The sequence below is a fragment of the Fistularia commersonii genome, chromosome 32 (genome assembly GCF_037954325.1).
Source record: "Fistularia commersonii isolate RoL2024-O1a breed Wild chromosome 32, RoL_Fcom_v1.0, whole genome shotgun sequence".
Classification (NCBI taxonomy): Eukaryota; Metazoa; Chordata; class Actinopteri; order Syngnathiformes; family Fistulariidae; genus Fistularia; species Fistularia commersonii.
This window is the reverse complement of record NC_141315.1, coordinates 3,680,137-3,701,866: the sequence shown is the minus strand read 5'-3', so window position 1 is coordinate 3,701,866 and position 21,730 is coordinate 3,680,137. Positions and strand designations below refer to the sequence as shown.

Sequence of the window (21,730 nt, the reverse complement as noted above, 5' to 3'; positions counted from 1 at the left end):
TGCCTCCTTGAACCCCCACCCTCCTACAAACTCAGACACACCACCACACCCTTTACCAACAACGCACCTCACCTCGCATCCTGCCCCGTTCGCCACATTTTGCGTCACCCTCTTCCACCCACCCTGTTCTCTTATCGCTCCATCTTCCCCCTGCCCTCCCTTTAACTATTAAAAAGTATCTCTGCAATTTTAAATGACATCTGTCAGCAGGGCAAAGAAAAGGGAAGCAAGGGAAAGAAAGGAGTTCAGAGGGAGTTTTCCCCTTTCCCACTCTTTCCTACCCCTCTTATTGTCAAACTTTGAAAAGTGTGTCAACTTATTTCTCTCTCTCTGTCTCTCTGTCTCTCTCTCTTTCCCCACGTTTTTCATTCCCTCTGAGTGATTAACTGGTACATATTTTGACAGCTGAACCAAAACTACAAATTCCACATCTCCCCCTGTCCCCTTCACTCATACTTTGGGCATAAACGCTTGTCAGAAAGGTGGTTGTCATTTACTGAGTTGTTTTTGCGTGTCACATATGTTGCATCCGATGAGGTTTTTCATGCGGCATATTAGAAAGGCCATCAAAACAAACAGTGTTCAAGTAAACATGTAGTCATTCCGGTTTACGCAGCTAATGATCTTTTCTACTCAAAGATGCGTGGTTAAAATGAAAGCTGGGTCTTCATTTGGACTTGGATCTGTTGCAGGGCTGGTGGGGTATTTTTTTATAAAATTGTTTATGCATTCATTTATTCACACAAAGCCTGTGCCGCTGAAACGATTAATTTATTAATTGCAAACATTTAAACAAGTTGGTAAGATTTTTTGAAAATAATGAATTGCTCGTTCTTCTTTCAATAAACAAAAGTAAAATATCAACACTTGAGGACGTTGTTTCCAAGTTTGTGATATTATGGTCATCCTTTTTCATCATACTCTGCCAATTTACAAAGAAATGAAAGGATTAGTTTTAATCAAAAAAGTTATTGATGAATTAACCATCAACAACATTTTGTTTTGACACCTAATGATGAGTACACTGTTAATAATGTAATTTCATTTGCACCATAGGCAAACTCTTAGATACCACATAGCTGTAAAAAGGTGAAAAGTAAGAGCCAGAGTGATGAATTGAATTGGTAAAAGATTCGAACACTGACTGCTTTAGATAAGGCTGGACTTGTAAAGCTGGATGATTAAATGTCAGTTTAGTTTTTCGTCATGTGTAAATGTATCACTGCCTCATAACTATCTGTTTGTATGAGCGTAGCGTACAACCAACTGATTTAAAGAGGTTTGTAGTCAAGAAAAAAAACAAAAAAAAAACAAAGCTTATAGAGACTTTTGATTTTGTTTACTTCTGTATGCTTATAATGTTATGGTACTCATATCATTGAACACATTGTTTGCTAACTGGATTTGTGAGCACAATGAAAAATATCCTTGTAGGAGTTCGAACTCAAGGCAGTCAGTCTGCAGGTCAGATTTTCTCCAGTTTAACTTGTCAGACACAAACCATCAAGCTATAAAGAACCTCTGCTTTCAACTGTATTTTAGGAACTGACATCAATAGATATGTGCAAAAATGATATTGCCTTGCTGTCTTGATAGTCGCAAACGATGTCTTTGGGAAAAGGAAATCGAATTCCTTATTGTTTAAAATTATTTATTGAACACATCTTTTGGTGATATGCTTCAATGGACAGCCTTGTTGATCGCCGTGAACGAGTCGAAGAGGGCTGCTGCAACCTGAGCATCACAAATTCTTAGTTTTCAATCCCATTGTGTGAAATGAACAGAAAAAATGTCACTTTTTTGTTTTGTTCATCGTTGTCATCAAGCTTCTTAAGTAGAAATATCAATTGATGATTTTGCTTTTCATAGACTTTATGCTTTCATTTAGAATTCTAATTATTAACCATAATTGTTGTAGATTTATATTAATTTGTCTGGAGTCTCCTGTTCAGGGCTCAAATGTTAATTTTGATTGTTAAAAATTCCCCTTCGGATTCAAGCCATCTTTAGAGGATGCGCTTGTTACGGGTAAACCTCAACAAGAATTTAAATGACTCTTAATTGGTTCCACCTTCCTCAGCTCCCTTGTAGGGAGGATGTGCTGTGACACAACACAAGGAGGTAACAAACTTCAAAGTATCTCTTGTTTTTGTGTCCAAGATGAGGCAGTGGCACCTAGTACATTGTCAGCCTCAACATGCATATGCTTGATATTCCATCAGCATAGAACACATTGTCATCCATGAAGGTTATTGCCAACCTGGCTGTATTGTGTTGTCACTGTGGATGTGGTCTGTCTGTTAAGGTGACAGTTTTGATGTGTTTCTTTGAAATGGGTCCCAGCCCTCTCAATCAAAAAAAAAAAAATGTGTTTGTTTTCCTGGCTTTATTATTTTTTTCCCCTCCCTCTATTTGTTGCAGAGAGCGCATCTGTTGGACAACACAGAGAAGCTGGAAAGGTCATCACGGAGACTGGAGGCCGGGTACCAGATAGCAGTCGAGACCGGTACGCATTCTGTTTTGGATTGGGTTTTGGAAGAAGTGGGGTTGGTGTTGGGGCGGGGAGGATTCAAGATAGTGGTGAGGATGAGTGAGCGACAGCAAATTGTCTTGCTCATGTGTGAGGTGGGTGGAAATGTGTGTTTGTGCATGTGTGCTTGTTGGGGGGGGGGGTGAGGGAGGAGAGGGTGGATGGGTGTTGGGGGAAAAAAAAAAAAACCTCGTTCCTTGACGCCTGATGACATTTTCGGGAGCACATCAAAGGTGAGCCAGGGAGGGAGAGAGAGAGGCGTAGAGGCGACAGATCGAGCGCCGCTTCTCCTCCCGAAGAAAATTCATGCAACGCTACGGCAGTGTGTGTCTGTGTGTGTTGTACGTGTGCGTGTGAGTTGGGTGGGTGGTGGTATGTTTTTTTTTTTTTTCATTTTTTTTGTTTTTTTATTCAAAAAGAGAGGGGGTCTAAGAAAATAAACAACGTCAGCGTTCCTCCTGAAGTTCTTAATTCTGGAATGCAGAAGTAACGGGGAAAAAGAAACACACAGCTTTCTAAATAAACATCCAAAAATACACAAGCTCTTTTTTTTTCTCATTATCAAGGCTGTTTTTTTTTTTATCATAACGTAGAAAAAAAAAACTCATTTGGATCTTAAATAGATTAAACCAGTTAGCATATTTCTTTATCCTGTCTTCCTCTCTGACAGTCACCACATTATTGAGGCAGAGTGTATTCCTCAGAGATGTATCAAAGCTCATTCTTGAAGTATCAACCAGCTTTCTCTGGCTTCCGTTGTAGTTTGGAAAAAGTTTGTCAATTTACACTATAATCGGAGGGTGGCTGGTGGGTGCGACATTGACAGATTTAATAATTCAAGTCAAGGAAGGTTCGCACGCAGACCATCGGCTTTTGATGTTCCTTCTAACTGTAACTATTCACAAATTCATAAATACAATGCATTCTCTGCTTAAAATGTGGATTCACGCGTCTTAGATGATCCCGCCGTTATCCGGGTTTCTTCACTGTATCAAATTCTGCGAAAGCCAACAGATTTTTTTTTTCTTTTTTCATCCTACCCCGTTGTAATCTTTCAGTAGAGTGGCTCGTTTTGATGTTGTGCCTCACAGCTCGGTTGGTGTGAAAGAAGTGGGCCATTGCTTAACATTGTTTTATACCTCCTGGGCCTGCCCATTTCTCCTGCTGGAATCAGCTACATGGCCCTTGACCCCGTGTCACCGATGGCTGAGTCATCTGCTCTGTGCGCGGCTTGCCCAGAACAATGCTTGTTTATGCCGCCCTGGTCCCACACACTTCGCTTGGTCCACACCAACAGTGGGGTGTGTTTGTGGTTTGGTGGGGAAGCTTTGCCCCGCGTGCTTAATCCATGACCCCTTCTTTTGCTCCGGTGTCGATACCAACCCTCCGCTCAGATGCACAACCTGAAATGGCAAAGTCCCTGGGTCAAACATGGAATGCATTCACACAGTCGAATGTAGTTGCACGGCAAATATCCACTTGTCCTCGGGACTAATTACTAAAAAAGTTCTCAAATTTCAAAACAAACACTAAATAATCATATTTAATCCCAGATTCAGTTAAATCTTTCATTTAATCTTGTTCACTCATATATTTGCCCTTGTGGCCCCACGGTGGGCCACCAGGACGCTACTTGGACATCACCTTGACAACGTGTACCATTTAGATCAGAGTCTAGTTACAGCTTTCTGGAGTTCAGACACAGAGGACTTCTTATCTCTTTGCAAACACTTATTTTGTTCTCATCTGTAGTCTGTCAAACGCCGCCTTGTTTTTTGGAGGTTTTTTTTCGCATAATCAAAAATAAAAAAAGAAAAGAAAATAAAGATCAATAGATGTGAACTCAAATCTATTGTGTAGTTAAGAAGTAAATCTGCTTTTAAACACAAAGGTGTGGCATTTTATAGACATTTAAACAGTAATACTTGGAGAATTAGGTGTTTCCTCAGTCAGACACTCTCCAGACTTTTTGTGAAAAAAAAAGAAAAAAAAAAAAGAAAAGAAAAAAAGGACCCAAAAAAAAAATATTGGCCGTAATACTCGACTCTCTTTATACTTTGCTTTAGGCAGAGCAATTTAGCGTCATTAGTTCGTAGTAATTCAAAGTTGCACGTTCTATCCACAATGACACAGTCGCCTTTGACTGACCCTTGGAAAAGTGGAACTAAAAGACATTTTTATTTCAAAGAGAAAGATCTTGAACAAAGAATAGGTGTAGAAACTCAGCTTACTCTGGTTCTCTTCGGTGCTAACAATATATGTCTTAATGACCAAGTGTAAAAAAAAGCCAGTGGGCTTCTAGGTCACATTTAAGGGGAAAAAGAGGCTTTTTCTCTTCGTCTACAAGATGAATTTTTACATAGTACCATTTTATCAGATTTTAGCTTCTCCCTTTTTTTTTTCCACCGCTCTCGATGTCTCGAGTGTATTTAGTGAAAACAAAGGCTTGTCAAAAGCAGTGAGAGCCCTCAGAGGGATACAGAGCAGGCTCTTTGGACATGCAGAGCTATTTACCGCACGCACCCTCTAGAACCAGGGTTCTCTGTTTGTCTCATAAATAAAGTATAGAACTTCGTTAGTGGAGAGCACTGACTTAAAAGCCAGACACAGCAACAAGCAGACATGGGGGTTAGCCCAGTTAAAGATGGCCCTAAATAAAGAGGGAGGGCATGCAGTTAGCCAATTCAAAGACATTTGAGTCAGGGGCATTTGAAATGCCCAAATGTGGCAACTTGACTGATGTTAAATCAAAGACATGACACATTTTAGTCCCTCCCTCCATCGCTGAAAATATTTTGAATGATTTATGCTTTCTTGTTTAGAAATAGATGTCATGTCAGAGAAGACAGCTGCAGTGATTATTTATACCACCTTTTTTGAATATTATTCATTGGAAAGATTGCAATGAGTCTCACACACTGATCTGCGTTTCATACGAGTAATGGCTTCACTATAATATATATACTCAAACTGCGACATTTTATAATTTCTGTGTGATAGCAGATAAATAAATATGTACTTTGTTTACCTTGCCAGTATTACTGAATATCTATTACACCACTACAACAAATAATGATGAATTGATTTAAAAAGCACCTTCCACAAAGCTGCAGGCACAAGGAAACCTAATGCAACGCTTAACAAAAAAAAATCTCTGATATTTTTAATTCGATGAATTAGAAGTACTTAAAATTATATATTCTGACTGCAAATATGAATTGATATTATTTTGAATGGATCCATCGTCATCGCTGTTCTTTTGCCGCAAGTAACCCCGCAAAGCCAGACGAGCAGTGGAAACAAAGAAACCGAGTGTCAAAAGCGGAACTACTCTGCATTTTAAAGGTGGCCGGCGAGAGGCTGAGAAACACTTCTGAGGCGAGTGTTCTTGGTGTTGCAGGGGTCTGTAATCAATACTGAAAAATGAAAACAACTCATTAGGGATTGATTTCAGTCCCATTTAGATAAGCAGAAAGGGTCAGGGCCGGGCCCCCGGGGGCCCCCAGCCTCTCCCAAAGTTTACAGCATGCCAGGTAGAGAGTAGCACCGCAGGCTATCAACTTTATTAGGATGGAGATAAGCTGATTAGATCTTGTCAATCAAAGGTGGCAGTGACTCAATCACGATCCGGGGGACTTTCTTTCTGTCTCTCCTCTTTTCTCCCTATTCTCACACTCATGATCCCTCTTTTTTTTTTGTAATAAATCATTGAAGCGACCAACAAAGTGTCAGCCATTGCTGGGCTAAACCAAGCAGCCCTGCCGTTGTCACCGAGGCAGACGCGGGAGGACCCTGTGATGATGTGACGGCTATATTAAAGAGTACATCAATTTGTTTTAAAGCAGTTTGATTTTCAGCTGCAGCGGTATTAAAAGAGCAGGGGGAAGGGGAGGGAAGAGTGTGTCGGCATCATCGAACAAGATTCCAATGGCAGAGCAAGGGGTGCAGGGACAGCATGAAATAAACAGATAGATGACAAAATGACAAAAAATAAATAAATATGTTCTTGTAAACATAAAAAAAAAAATCTTCACGGCTCCCGTTTGAAGCAGAGTGCAGCTTTGAGTCTTGCTGAGAGTCCATAGGCGCTGGAGTGGCCCAGTAACACAGCGCACATTTGTCCCGACTCTCTATCTCTCCCTCTCCATCTTCGTCTCTTACTCTTTTTCTCTCCCACTTGCTTTACTTCTCGCTGTTCCCTCTAAAGATGAGACTCAGTGATTCTTTTGGTGCCGGGCCACCAAAGTGGAGCGGGATCGTCAAATTTATAAGCGAACGCTTAGCAAATGACATAATCACCTAGATTTGTAAATCCTGCTTGTGATTTTAGAGGAGAGATTAAAACTGGTTCAGTTAGATACTTACTATATGTAGTGTAAAAATATAACAATGATATTTATATCTATCTTTTTCTTCTCTCTAACACACACACACACACACACACACACACACACACACACAGAAAAGGAATTATTACATTCTATATTTTAATTGTAAGAGAGTATAATCAGAACACATTTTTTCCGCAGAAATTAACAAGGTAAAAATGATTTGACATTTTAATTGCTATTGTATTTATTCATTATTACAAATCAATCTTTTAAAAATAACTTTTTTTTTTAAAGAAAGTTGATGTTGATTTTTTTTTTCACATTCCTCCCTAACCACAACAATTTGATTTTAATCTTAAATATGTAATTTATGTCAAATTGTCACCTGCCTTTTTACTACAAGTGACACAATACCTGCTGTTTCTCAGTCACTGTGTGATTTCTTAAATCATACACAGTAGGTATGCAATCTAAATGTTTTTTTTTCTTTTTTTACTAATGCTTAGATTAATGTGTTCTGACTTTTAGTTTATTCTCTATGTTCTACAATGTAGTTTGAATATTTTAAGTATCTTCTTTTTATTTCTGTCTTTAAAAGGACGGTTTGCTAAAATGAATTTCCTTGAGGTATAGCATAATAAATGTCGTTTTTGTAGGCTGATACCATTGGAATGTTGCATTGTGTTCAAAAAGAATACAAAGTTATTTGATAATTGTTTGATTAATGGTGCTGAGAGCAAAGACTTAAATATTTTACGGCTTGAATTTTAGCTGGGAAAGGAGGCCTTGAAAAAAAAACATTTAAAGAGAAAATTGGGATTATCTTAGGCTCTATAAAGGCAAATAATTATAGAAAGAAAACACAACAAATTTAGTTGAAACTATATTTTCTAAATGTATATTATTCAATGCATAACATCTTGCTCTCAGAAAATCTAGCCGTGGGTGAGCTGTTTATCGGTAAACCCCCGGTGGATGAAAGGCGTAGCAATAATGATTTTTTTCTCTCCTAATCGGACCTTGTCAGCAAGGCGTCTTATCGTGGAGAGGAAAATGACACCGATCCTATCGAAGAGCCTGGAGTCCGAGTCGGCGGTGTGTGTCCCCCCCAATCACGGCCGGCCGTGGCCCAACCATATCTAGCGGCGCCACAAACGGCGAGCGACGCTTTTTTCATGTGGACTTCAAAAACGTTGCAAGTCATTAAAATTGCACCCGCGTTCTGCAGCAGGGATCAGCCGCTCCGGAGCGAAAATGGGATGTGGGAAGAGGAGACTCGCTAAATGTGTTAATTCCATCCTCACATGTTTACGGCTTAATTTTAATCTGTTTGAGGGAGGAGGAGGGGTGGAGGGCCGATTGGAAAGGGGGGCAGGAGGGGCAATGAGAAAGCCTCGCACTGCAATAAATCGCCATTATCTTTGACACCCTAGGACTCAGCTGTTCCAGGGATTTAGGGGTCCACTGGCAACAGTGTATATCGTAGTGCATGAAAACACTGTTTACGCTTGAACTGTGGTAGCTAAGGTGCAATCACCAGTTTCAGGCTGCACAGACAAAAGGCCTTTGCGTGCACAATGGCCAGTGAGCATACGGACCCTCAATGGAAGAGCTGAACCAACAGACTCAAGTATGTGTTTGTGTGTGCGCCTTTTCCTCAGTATGTGCCAGGAGTTGCTTGCAAATTGACAGGTGTTGTCACAAAAATCCAGATTCCCAAATGTTAGCTTAGGCTGAGTGGCGCCAGAATAAGTGAGATGTTTGTGTGATATATTTCTTTTTAACCTCTCACCACAGATCAATGCTAAGAATTTCCGGTCTTCATAATAACCCCTCAGTTGTGTCAATCATCTCTTACAGGCAAGTCTTTATAGTTCTGCAGAAAGTAGTCGCTGATGTTAATAAAATTACGAGAAAAATCGAATAATTAGACCTTTAGCTAGTTATTAGCTTTTGCAAGACTCTCAACATAATGAGACTCTTGGAAGTAATGATCTGACGAGAGAGCTCATTGGAGCTCTTAGGCCAAGTAACACTTGTCACAATATTGCTAAGAGAAACAGGTTTTCCATTCTGAAGTTGTTCTTTGCTCATTAAATGATATTTTGACTATGTAGGACTGATCGAGCAAAGAAATGATCAGAGACTACAATAACTAACAAATTACTTTTTCACTTGACAACTACGGTATGGATTAATATATTAACAGTTTACACCCAAATACATTGCTCTTCTCAGCTTGTATACTAATTGCATCGGTTAAATGGAAATCATTACATTTTTATATCGGGTCTGTTTATAAATTGCACCAACCTATTGATTAAACCTCATCGGACTCAATTATGGATGCAATCCCGTATAGTGCCTGTCTCACTCTGTCTAGTGTGGTGTGCCACTATCTTTAAAGATACCTTGGGCCCAACCTTAAATCTTATATTTTTCCTATATTTAGGTTGCAATAGCTAAAAAGGTACCCCCTGCCTTCTTGGATGCTGCAGAAAAAGTGTAGCGTTGACCTCTGGCTGACACAGAGAAAGCCGAGGGAGGGGGCTGGTGAAAAAGAAAGCTGCAGAAAGAGCGACAGAGAGGAGAGAGCTAAGACAACAACTGTGAAGAGCTGCATAGGGTTAAAGAAAAACTGTTTCAGAAGGAAATGGGAGACAAAAGCGAGGACTTTGAGCCCCCATGGGCGCTTTAAAGAGCCGCTCTATCTGAGGCGCTGAAATATTAAAAACGGAAAGGGAGAACAAAAAAGTGAAAAAGTATAGATGTGATAGTGAGAGAGAATTGTGCCACCCTGTCACTTGAAGATATATGTAATATTAATTCCTTGATGAGAAGGATGCAACGTTTAACAGCGTTAACATTTTTTTATGATTGTGTCTTCTAAAGCTTTATAGCAATTCAAGATCAATATTGTGTTTGTTTTTTTTTTTCTTCTAATATTTTTAATAGTTTGTTTCACAATTCAAAAATATTTTCCCCGGCTTCAATTTGGCCAGTATCCTCTCCCACAGAAGTCCCCATTTAATTATATCCATGTGGCAACCGCCTAATTTAAAAAAAGGCAAAAGGCGAGCTGCTACAAAACACAAGAATAATGACAGCCGTCAGAATTGTATCTTCACGTCTTCTGCCAGTGGCACACACCAATAGGCAACTTTGATACAGATTCACCTGAGTTTTAGCAGTGATACGGTAGTATTTTCCTTCTACTTTGGTCATAAGGGATATATAAGATAAAATATCTTCCTTGTAGAGACACATCTTGACATCAGTGCCAATGCTGCTTTTAACAACACGTGTAACAGTACTTCATATTGGATGCCCGGGATTGTTTATTTTCAGTGGGAATAAATCAATGAATGTGTTTCCAGAAACTGTTTGCATGTAAAAATTATAGAATATAATAGATAAATGCTGTCATCTTGACCCTTATCTCCATAGACTGAAATCGTTCTAAATATATAAAATTATATTCTTGTGAAGTTATAAACTTTCACTGCAGCTGAATCTGAGTCAGATTTTAGCAAACCGTCAGTAAGACAAGGCCGATGCCATTTTGGTAGGAAGAGGCTTGCAATATTTAATTTTGCTATTGATATTTTTAAATAAAAACAAGGTTATTTATTTTTTCCATCTTAAAGATAAAACTGTCTACAAATATTAAAAACCTGGTGGTTCAACATAATAGTTGAATATAAGTTTTTTTTCCCCTCCCTTTTGCTTTAAATACACACATACAATTATCCCCTAAAATAGATAAAAGACATTTTAAAATCTATAAATGAAATAAATAAAATGAAATATTGAATACACGAGAATAAGAATTTGAATGAAAAGGAAATATCCTGATTTTTGTCTAATTTTCTTGTCATTTATCAATTCTTACAAGGTCATTTCAAATGAATACTTCATAGAATCTGGAGGGGTTTGGTTTTATGCTAAAGGCTGTCTATAATAACTATACCTCGAAATGCTTCCAATTAACATATGAAATTAATGTTGATTAAATGTTATGTTTCTGCTTACAGCATTCAAAATGCCAGATGCTCTGCTTTCTGTACAAAATAATATATTTAATCTTTTTGTTTGATTTTTTTTTCCTTGTTTTTTTTTTTTTAATTATTTTTTCCATGAAAACCAAACAGAACAATTCAGTTATACATAATTACACAACATACTTGCTTGCTTGTTTTAGATTTATATGGTGAATCTTGTGCTTTGTTTCCAGTGTCACTGTGTGACAGTTCTCGTATCGTCACACAGATGTTTTGCAGTCGCACAGATAGAGACCCCGTAGCCTCGTGTCTGCAGAGTGCAACGTTGCATCTTTAGAGAGACTCGTACTTTTAAATCACTTGATCTAAATCTGAAAAAGTACAACTGTCCGTGATCCCGGCAAAAGTGGGCCTTAAGGAAATACACGTGTTTATAAAAACTCTATACGGTTAAACAAAGTTATTAGGTTCTTTATTAATCTTCATCTTCTAAAGATGCACCCTAAGCCTCCAACCCTGCAAGACACACAATTATACTGCACAAACATGGTGAAGCACATTAGCTATCTCCGTCTGTCCTTGCTCCTCTTTTCCTCAATGATAGCCCCAAGGAGCACCCCCCCTTCTCTGTCAAAGGAGTTTCCTTCTCAGCTGTCCTATGCCCATCAGACAGGGTGCCCGCCTATTTAAGACACCCAGGGAACATGAAACAGAGCCGGGCCGAGATGTCAGCTGGTTGGCCCATCTGCCAGTCAGTGGGATGGTAAAGCTTTTGTCCTGGGGGGTAACCTTAGGAGTGCTCTGTTTGCTACTCAAGCATGTATGTGTGCATGTTGCTTTGGGACATGAGATTCGGCATCACAGTTTTAAGCAAAAGCGAGCCACAAACTGCATGCTGACATTGTCCTTTTAATTTATGGGTGACTTGTGTGCTCTGCCATGTTTTGAACAAACTGACCAAAATATAAATTTGGCCTCTGTTGTCAGATCAGGGCAAATAACCTCTGTGTTTTGTCACAGCATTTTTGAATGATGTGGATTTCAAGGAAATGCAATTTTTAGGTCTCAAATAACTGTCCTGGACTGAAATTAATTGGTCTCATTTCACATCGCTTTTAATGGAAACCACAGTCGGTTTGTCAGAATTGTAAATTGCCTCTAACTTGTCTCTGTTCCCTCCCTTTTTCCGTTTCATAGTATAACCTTGACAGCACAAACAGTTTGACTCCCATTTAAATTAACTTAGGTAGTGATGGGATGGTGGCCGGGTGGCTGGCAGGTGGAATACAATGCACAATTCCACTCCTGCATTCTATCTTTTGGTAGATAGGCCGCGCCCTTGAGCTGCTGTAGGAGGGAGGCGTTGCTTTGCTCTGTAAGAAGGTGGTTAAAGGGGGCCTCTGTGCGTGCACAAACACACATACGTAGTCCTTTGGACGGGTCTATGTGAGCCCAAGAGTTCCTAAAAAGAGAATGCTTGCAGACAGCATGACCTTATTTATTTACCACTGAGTTAGGCTTTTGTAGTTGTGCCTGTCAAGGATAACAGCAAAAGTAAATATGTGCACTTTTGTGAACATGGACATTTGTATGTGTCTTTTGACCATATTTGCGTGTTGCACGTGCAATGCCTCTAATTCATTTCAGCCCCAGATAAAATGTGATTTATAACCACAAAGTCCACCCTTTTCACATTCTGTAATCATTTTTAGTCAACTTTGACTGTTGACTATCATGTAGAAAGCGTCCCTTAAGTGGTCTACATAGTCCCTATGGTCACATCAGTCAGTCGCGCTGCATGATATATGTAGTGGTAATCCTGAAGGGCTGATGTATGCACAGCTCTGCACCGACAAGTCCTCCTTGAGCACATCTATGATCTTGGGTTACTCAATCATCAATCAAGGCCAACTGCAGCGTACTGTACTGTCGCCCAGCTTTTAAAGCATAGTTGTGAAGGACTGGCTAAGATGGCCTAAGGGACACTCTCCTTGGTCTGGCCCCTCTCAGGTTTGATGTGGATATGTGCGTAGTTATTACTACACACAGAATGCAGGAGATGAACCGATGTGGGCTCGTATCATGCATGGTGAGAACCACCTGAAAGTAGGACTACGATTATAATTATCCATATTTTTTTTTTTGGGTGGACTTTAACGAATAAAGTCAAATTAAAGAATGCCTCTGCTGCTATAATTCTGCTCATATTCTGTTAAGCCTAAACATTGAATATAAATCAGGGAGTTAAATCTGTGACTTTGATATATTTCATATTCTTTGCATTATCTGTACAATGAGATAATTTAAATGTATCCATCTGAAGTCCCATTAGATGGGAGTATTAAGGGAGAGAAATGTCACTTCCCCCAAAATTAAGTTGTTTATAGACGAGGAATTGGTCAAACGTAATGCTCAAATCAACAAATCCAGCATGAATCTTACCTAAAAACAATGGAGAGCCTAAATTTCAGACATTAACGGACAAGAAAACATTGCCAGAAAATAAAACGCAAATCCACAGTGCATCCACTTTCTCCACAAAGCTACACTGAATCCATTGTATTATCCAGAATGGACATTGTGAACCATATGATATTGCAGTGATAGAGTTGCATGCCAATTTTCCTGTGTGCTTGAAGTGAGGTATTGTGCTATTTTAATGAGCTGTTTAGACTAGTGGCTGGTTGCATTTGGGCTGTAACAACCAGCTCAGTGAATAATTGTTATTGCCTCTTAAAGGCCAGATGTATGGAATTCATGCAAATTTACAGAAGGGGAAAGTGTGTGTATTTTTGTGTTTGTGTGCAGGTTTATGTGTGTGTGAGCCCTTTGGAATAATTGCATCCCAGATGTCCTTTCATATGAACGACACACAAATGTGCATACAAACACACCTACACTACTAAAACAACAGAGCAGATGATAATTATGGTCTTAAACATATAGAAAAAGTGTGTTGCATTTAGCGCTTGTATTTATATTTGCGTTGCTTTGGTGTTTGAATGCATCTACCTCTTCAGTCTTCTGTGGCAGTTTTACCCATCTCTCTTGGGGAGCCTTTACTCCTAATTTAGATGCAAGTGTGGGCAAGTGACAGCAATGGCTCTGGCACCCTACCTTTGCAGAACGACTACAGCTAACTTATGAGTCTTACTTTGATGTCATTGATTTCAGCAGTTTGAGCATATTCCTTGTGGGGAAAGTGAATTTTTTGGCTGATCTGTCAAGATGAACTTTAGAGGGCTGCAGGTCATTTGTGCCATATTAACCAATCACAAAAAGTCATTGCAAATTTATTTTGTCTTCACGTGAGTGATATACTCTTTATGGTGAATGACAATTATAAAGATGAGCTTTCTCTGCCTGTGTCCATGAGCTGCCGCACACTTTCAGCTATTATTGATGATCACAGATCATAAATGGCAGCAACAGTAGAAAAGTCAAAGAGCTCTTAAGAATGTGGCTTCTTCCCTCATCTTAATGTGTTTCAAGGACATCACACCTTTTGTGGTTTATTTAAGATGTGTTTATTCACATTTTTGTTGTTTTTTTTACTGTCCTTTGAGTTCATCACCAATTACAGTTGAAGTTTTTCCTTTAACAGCCTTAGCTTGGATGTTGCATCTGCTGTATGAAACCTAAGAAACCACTTCAGGCTGATAAAATAACACAGCTGCGCAGCATATGAAAAATGTTAATTCATTGTCTGTACCACTTATTCTGTATATGCTGTAGTAGCAGGGAGCTGGAGCCAAACAGAGCCGTCATTTGGCAAGAGGTGGGATGCAACTAGTACAGCCTACCTGGCAGTCATAAGTAATTAACTCTCACAGCCTTTCAGAACTTCTTTACAGATATTAAATTGCTAATTTTGATCACTTTACCCATCATCTTAACCCATTATCCTTAAAAAAAAATGTTATGTTTCAAAATTTGATCATACATTTTTCCTTTATGTACACCAATTGAAATTGACTACTTGCAAAGTAGATTATGGTTAAATCACAACTTAAGTATTTATTTTAATGACCTTGATTCACTTTAAATTATTAGCCAACCCAGTTATTTTTCATTAACATGTTGAACCGCAAGTGCATTTGTGTGTTTATGTCCTCGAATGTGTGTTTGTTGGGATTTAAGTCATGTTGAGTGACAAGGGCATGCATCTTGGACCACCTGGATTTATTTGGGCCAAACAAGAGGGGCCAATGTCTGTCTAGGCCCTTCTTCTGTCCGCACTGGGGTCTCAGAGCCATGAACAGAAGGTGCCTTCTCACAACTCGCACCTGAGCTCCTCCCAGCCTGGGACCAAGCTCTCTCTCTGCATCCATACTGTCTCTTCTCTCTTTTTCTTTCCCTACCCCCTGTATCCTCTCCCCTTCTCTCCCAGGCCATGGCCTGGCCTACTTTTACCTCTCCCGCTCTGGACCCTTTGATGTTGACTACTTTGGCCTTTTCCACAAACCATGTGTATGTTCAGAAATAGTCCCTTTGCTCAGCTCACACTGTTTATGAATATAGATTTCACAGAAAGGATTGTTAATTGTATTCCCAAAGAAGCATCTTCTGTTCTGTGCCTGTCATGGTCAATAACACCAAGGGTCGCGATGATAGCCTGTGTCTAGTTCACTTCAGTCTTGCCTTTCTTTTAGTGTCAAAGCAAAGTTTGTTGCCCTTTTTTCCCTTGTTGTTTTGCCTCGTAATGTCTCAACTAACTTTCCAGAAATGAGGCGTCTTGCTGGACTGAATTGTCTTTTTGCGTTTTTGTCTTGAAGTGACAGGCTGTAAAGTAAGATTGACATATTTATCTCCATGTCAAAAAAAAACAGGTTCTGAACAAATACAGATTTTTTTTTCAAGGTTCAACTTTCATCAGGTGAAGGACACATTTTTTTCTGACTTGTGGTTATAGCATGGAGTGGTGGCCACAATTAAAAATTGTAATGTATTTGAATGTGCTTGGGGCTTTTCCCGAACATAATACCCTGTTAGGCAAAACTTCAATAAGAACTATGGCTTTTTATTTTTGGCTACCCACAGCTAACAAGCTATGTTAGGTCATTATCACTCCAAGGGGAGAGCACACTCCAGATGAATTTTTTTCATCGCTTGAGTTCCTTGCAAAGAATTCAATAACTCCGTTTGAGTTACAAAATTCAGCCCCTTTTTCATTTTGGGGGACTAAAAAGGGCCATATCAATGACACTCACGTGTGCCCCCTCTGATTTGCCATTATTGTCAATGTTTTTCAAGCGTTTTCTTTCTATTCAAACTCAATATATAGTTGACTTTAAGTATATAGTATTTTCTAGATATTGACATCTCTTCTAATAAGCCATGGCACTCTTTATTTTTGAGTTTCATAGAACCATATTCTATAATATTGACCAATATAATTGGTTTTTGGTTTTGACAGACTTTTCACATAAGGGAATTCCATGGCCAATTGGACAATAATGAATATAATGTTGTCATTCCACTTGTCAACAACCCTTTTGGGATCTGGCCGATAAGACGTAAATGCTGGCAGGTGATGCAGCAGTACTCTCTTTTCCTTGTGGCAGCTTCCTTAGACAGTGACACTGATACAACTCTCAATGCCCCTCTTCCCTACCGGAAAAGAAGGACTGTCTTTCTTTGTTGATTGTTAGCAACAACACCTCATTGATCCAAATTGCTCTTAAATTGATGTAAGATATGGCCCAACATTGTAACTCATCCCAGGAATACCTGGCAAGTAATAAGGCCTGGTAGGGAGTGAAGATTAAATAAGAAACCATCGCCCTTGATCACTGTCATCATTGAGCCGTGGGACTCCTTTGATTCTTTCAGTCGAGGAATAATTGGATAAATATTTGAAAGTAGGATCTTCATTTTAATAAACATAAATAATAATAATTGGCTGTCTTTTGTATTATACTATATACTATCCATTACACGCAATGTCTTTTAATATAGACATGAGAGAACAGAAGTTTTTAAGAATATACAGACTTAATGATCATAAAAGATCAATACAGAACTGGGAATGTCCATTAATATCTGAATAATAGTATGCTCTTATAATTGTCTTAGACTGCAATTAGTGATTTGTCTTGAGTCAGGCCATCCCTAGGCAATTGGAGGAACATTGGTGAATGGAAGGGGGAAGAACATGGGGAAAACTAGAACTGCCTTTGTTTTTGTCCCTATGGAGGTCATCTTTTCTGTGACAACTGGCCCTGAGTAATCAAAATATGGCAATAATCCTTTCAAAGAGCTTGGTGCCACATCTTTGAGAAGCCTCAGTGAATGTCAAAACCCTGCCAGACCATGGGTGGGGCTGCCCCATTCTTAATGACCTTCCATTACGCCCTCTTTTTCCTATCTTGCGCCCTATGCTCCTGATGCTCTTGTCACCACTTTTTCTGTTCAGACATAAAAAAAAAAAATCCCAAAGAGAGTATTACCAACATTATATATAATGTTTTTTGTCAAACAAATATTTTTTCCTTCTGCAGTGGAGCCCCAGAAGGTGGCATTTGTCTTACCCTAATTTCATCCCGCTGTTTGCATCCAACCCCCTGGGATAGCTCTAGGTCACACTGTATAGTTTCTAATAAGTTCTACCTTTTGTTTGAGGATTAACACAAAGGTCAAAGTTCACCAAGATGGCCAGATGGGGTCTCCAATGCTAAATAACCATAGCTTCCTCCCCTAAAAGGTTGAGCACCAGGATCAATGGACTAAATCAATGGGCACTGAGGTGAACGTAATGCTGGCAAAAAGTATGATTGTGTACATATTAAGCAGAGGGAGACTAAGAAGCTGTAAGTCCATTGATTTGATTTTGGACTCACTCCACTTAGCTAATTTGATTTGTCTACATCTTTGGATGCAATATGTTTACACACAAGCACATACAAGTGATCAATACACAACCACCCACACTCAAGCGTTGCATTGGTTGATCATTAACAGGTAAGGGTCATGAATGACATACATGATTCAAATTTATGTAACAAGAACTATGAACTAGACCTTGAGATGATGTTTATTCTCTGTTTAAAAAGACAGTATTGCAGTCTTATATCAAAGCAACACCCCTATCATCTTCTTCCCTTTCTGGCTTTTCCCTTCAGGGGTTGCCACAGCGAATCAACCTTCTCCATCTAACCCTATTCTCTGTATCCTCCTGCCTGGCAGCTCCAATTCCTGGCAGCTCCAATTCCAGCATCCGTCTATCAATATATTCACAATCCCTCCTCTGTACATGACAGAAACCATCTCAGTCTGGCTTCTCTGACCTTCTCTCCAAAACATCTAACATCCCTCAACTTCTTGATCTCCACTCTCTGTAGCCTCGTTCTACCCGTGTTTCTCTTTCACACATATACTCTGTCTTGCTGTGACTAACCTTCATTCCTCTCCTTTCCAGAGCATACCTCTCCCTCTCTAGAATTTCCTCAACCTATTCTCTGCTCTTACTACAAATCACATTGTCATCTGCAAACATCATGGTCCATGGAGATTCCTGTCTAACCTCATCTGTCAGCCTGTCCATCACCACTGCAAATAAGAAGGGGCTCAGAGCTGATCCATGATGGAGTCCCACCTCCACCTTGACCTTCTCTGCTACCCCTACAGCACACCTCACCACTGTCTCACTGCTAGCATACATGTCCTGCACCATTCTTACATACTTCTCTGCTACTCCAGACTGCTTCATACAATACCAGAGCTCCTCTCTTAGCACCCTGTCATATGCTTTTCTAGGTCTACAAAAACACAATGCAGCTCGCAAATACAACGCAAATACTGCATATGTAGAACTCTTTCTAGGCATGAAGCCATACTGCTGTTCACAAATGCTGACGTCTGCTACCAGTCCAGTTTCCACTACTCTTTCCCATAACTTATTGTATGGCTCATCAACTTTATCCCTCTATAGTTGCTGTAATTCTGCAGATCCCTCTTATTTTTAAAAATGGGCACCTTCACACTTCATCTCCATTCCTCCAGCATCTTCTCACTCTCAAAGATCCTGTGAGTAATCTTGCCTCTCCTAGATACTTCCACACCTCCACAGGTATATCATCAGGACTAACTGTCTTTCCACTCTTCATTCTCTTCAATGCCTTCCTCACTTCACTTTTACAAATCTCTGCTACTTTGTTATCTACAATAGTCACCTCTTCTACTCTTGCCTCTTTCCTTTTCCTCATTCAGCTCTTCAAAGTACTCTTTCCATCATTCCATCACTCTACTAGTGTTCACCAATAGTTTTCCCTCTCTATACTTAATCACTCGGATCTGCCGCACATCCTCTCCATCTCTATCGCTCTGTTTTGCCAACCTGTATCTGTCATTCTCTCCCCCCTTACTGTCCAACCGAGCTTAAAAGCCATCCGCCCTTTGTTTTGCTTTTGCTACCTGTCTTTACCTTACAGTGTATCTTTCTGTACACTTATCTGTTCTCTTCAGTTCCCTCAGTGTTCCACTTCTTCTTTGCTAACCGCTCTCTCTGTATCTAGTCCTGCACTTCCTCATTCCAACACCGAGTCTCCTTATCTACTTTCCTTCCAGATGATATGATGAGTACTCTCCTACCTGTTTCCCTGATCACATTGCTGTAGTTGTCCAGTCATCTGGAAGCTCTCCTTGACCATTCAGAGCCTTTCTCAACTCCTCCCTGAAAACCATGCAACACTTCTCCCTTGTCAACTTCCACCACCTTCCTCTCCCCTGCCTTTGTCCTCTTGATCTTCCTTGTCACTAAAGTCACCCTACAAACAACCATCCTATACTGTGCGGCTACACTCTCCCCTACAACTACTTTGCAGCCACTGATCCCTTTCATGTTACCTTGTCTATACAAGATGTAGTCTACCTGTGTGCTACTACCTTTGCCCTTATAAGTTATCCATGTTCCTGTCTTTTCTGGAAAAAAGTGTTCACTACTGCCATTTTTGCAAAGTCCACCACCATTTGTCCTTCTGCTCCGGTATACCAAATCTGCCCATTACTTGTTCATCCCCTTTATTGCCTGCACCAGCATGCCCATCGACGTCTGCACCAATTACCACTCTCATCTCTGGGGATATTCTGCACCGCTTCATCTAAATCATTCCAGACCTTCTCCTTCTCCTCTAACTCACATCCCACCTGCGGGACATAGCCACTAACAACATTGAGCATCACACCTTCAATCTCCAGTTTCAGACTCATAAGTCTATCTGACATTCTTTTCACCTCTAGAACGTTCCTAACAAACTCCTCCTTCAAGATAACTCCTACTCAATTTCTCTTCCTGTCAATACCATGATAGCACAACTTAAAGCCTGCTCCTAAGCTTCTAGCTTTACAACCTTTTTCCCTAGTCTCCTGGACACACAGGATATCCACCTTCCTTCTGTGCATCATGCTGAAAGACCTGTTACGTTTTCCTGTCATAGTCCCGATATTCAAAGTCCCTACTCTTGCCTTTCTTCTTCTCTCACTGCTTCCAAACACGCCTTCCTCCTTTCTCTTTTCAATCCACAGTAGCCCAATTTTCACTGTTACCCTGTAGGTCATCGGTACTAGTGGTTGTCGTTGGTAACCCGGCCCTCGATCGATTTGGTATGAGATTATTAGGTGTGATTTGCATGTTTGGTTTTGGCAAACGCCGGATGCCCTTCCTGACGCAACCCTCTGCATTTATCCGGACTTGGGACCGGCTCAGGGAGACACTGGCTCCTGCCCCCCCGAGGCTGGCCCTAGCCAGCCTCAGGCTGCATTAACGCCGCTATTATGGTCTCTATTATGGTCCCTATTATTTTGATTAAATGTTGATTTTACCAGATTGTTCTTCATTCAGGTAATTTTTTTGTCATGTTTTTGAGAGACTGCAAGTGAATTGGACTCATCTGCAATGACTGGCTGTTTTTTTTCAGTGTTTATGTAACACATTGTAAAAAGGGCACAGTTAACATCTGCTAGAGGGAATATTTGCATTGAAGACATTTTAAATGAAACAATCAAGCATGAGATAATTGAATCACTGGTAAGGATTGAGTATCTATTGAGCTGCCCACTGCTATTGTTTTAGTGCCCAGGTCTGCTATATTAATATCTTTTTCAAATTCATGTAACTTTCATCCAAGTTGAGTATTTTCCAACTACAGAAACTCTTGCCTCATTATGTAGTCTAGTCTAGGGCTTCTTGTCAGTAGCAGTTTGAGACTTTAAAAAATGCATGTGGTCCAGGTGAAATGTTGGAGAGACCTGGGTGCAGTTTGTGCGACGTCTCAGGAGAGCCTGTGTCTACTCTAGGCCAGGGCCGGAGGCCGCACTTAATAATAGACCCATACCATCAAAGACTGTGGGCTAAAGCTGTCTGCTGTCTGTCATGGCGTTAATCTGGAAGCCTTGTGTGAGTGTATGCGTGTGTCACACACACACATGCGACTGAACACTCACTTGGCCATTTAACATGGCAAAATCATCTGTTAGAGCTCTGCAAATCTTTCAATAAGGAATACTTCTTTCATAAACTTTGTGTGACTGGTGTTAATTTAAGTGCATGTGTGTCTATATGTGTGTGAGCATGTATGTGGGGTTTTGTACTTGACACGTTGTATATGTATTCCTGAAAATTGACTGAGATGAACATGGACTCGTTTGAAAGTTGTGTTCAAATATAGCAGTGCAGCAACACCCTCCCCCCCATTTCAACTGGCACACAAACTATTACATGTTTGAGAGAGGTTACGTATCTTGTCGTGTTCCAAACGCAATAAAGTACTGACCGTGAGATTACCATGATTTTCAGCAGATCCGTTTTCAATCACACACTTTGGAGATTGAGGTTTTGTATAAGAAAAACACATCTTAAAGTATATTGTACA

The 21,730-nt window shown here is 40.0% G+C and overlaps 1 protein-coding gene across 2 annotated transcripts in view; it reads left to right on the top strand.

The window, feature by feature from the left end:
• Positions 1 to 21,730, top strand: part of vti1a (vesicle transport through interaction with t-SNAREs 1A) — a 116,773-nt gene that overhangs the window by 30,646 nt on the left and 64,397 nt on the right. For both annotated transcript variants that reach the window (XM_086139559.1, XM_086139560.1), the window contains exon 6: positions 2,422 to 2,506. In XM_086139559.1, the coding sequence (XP_085995685.1) occupies positions 2,422 to 2,506 (85 nt within the window). The remainder of the gene's footprint in view (positions 1 to 2,421; positions 2,507 to 21,730) is intronic.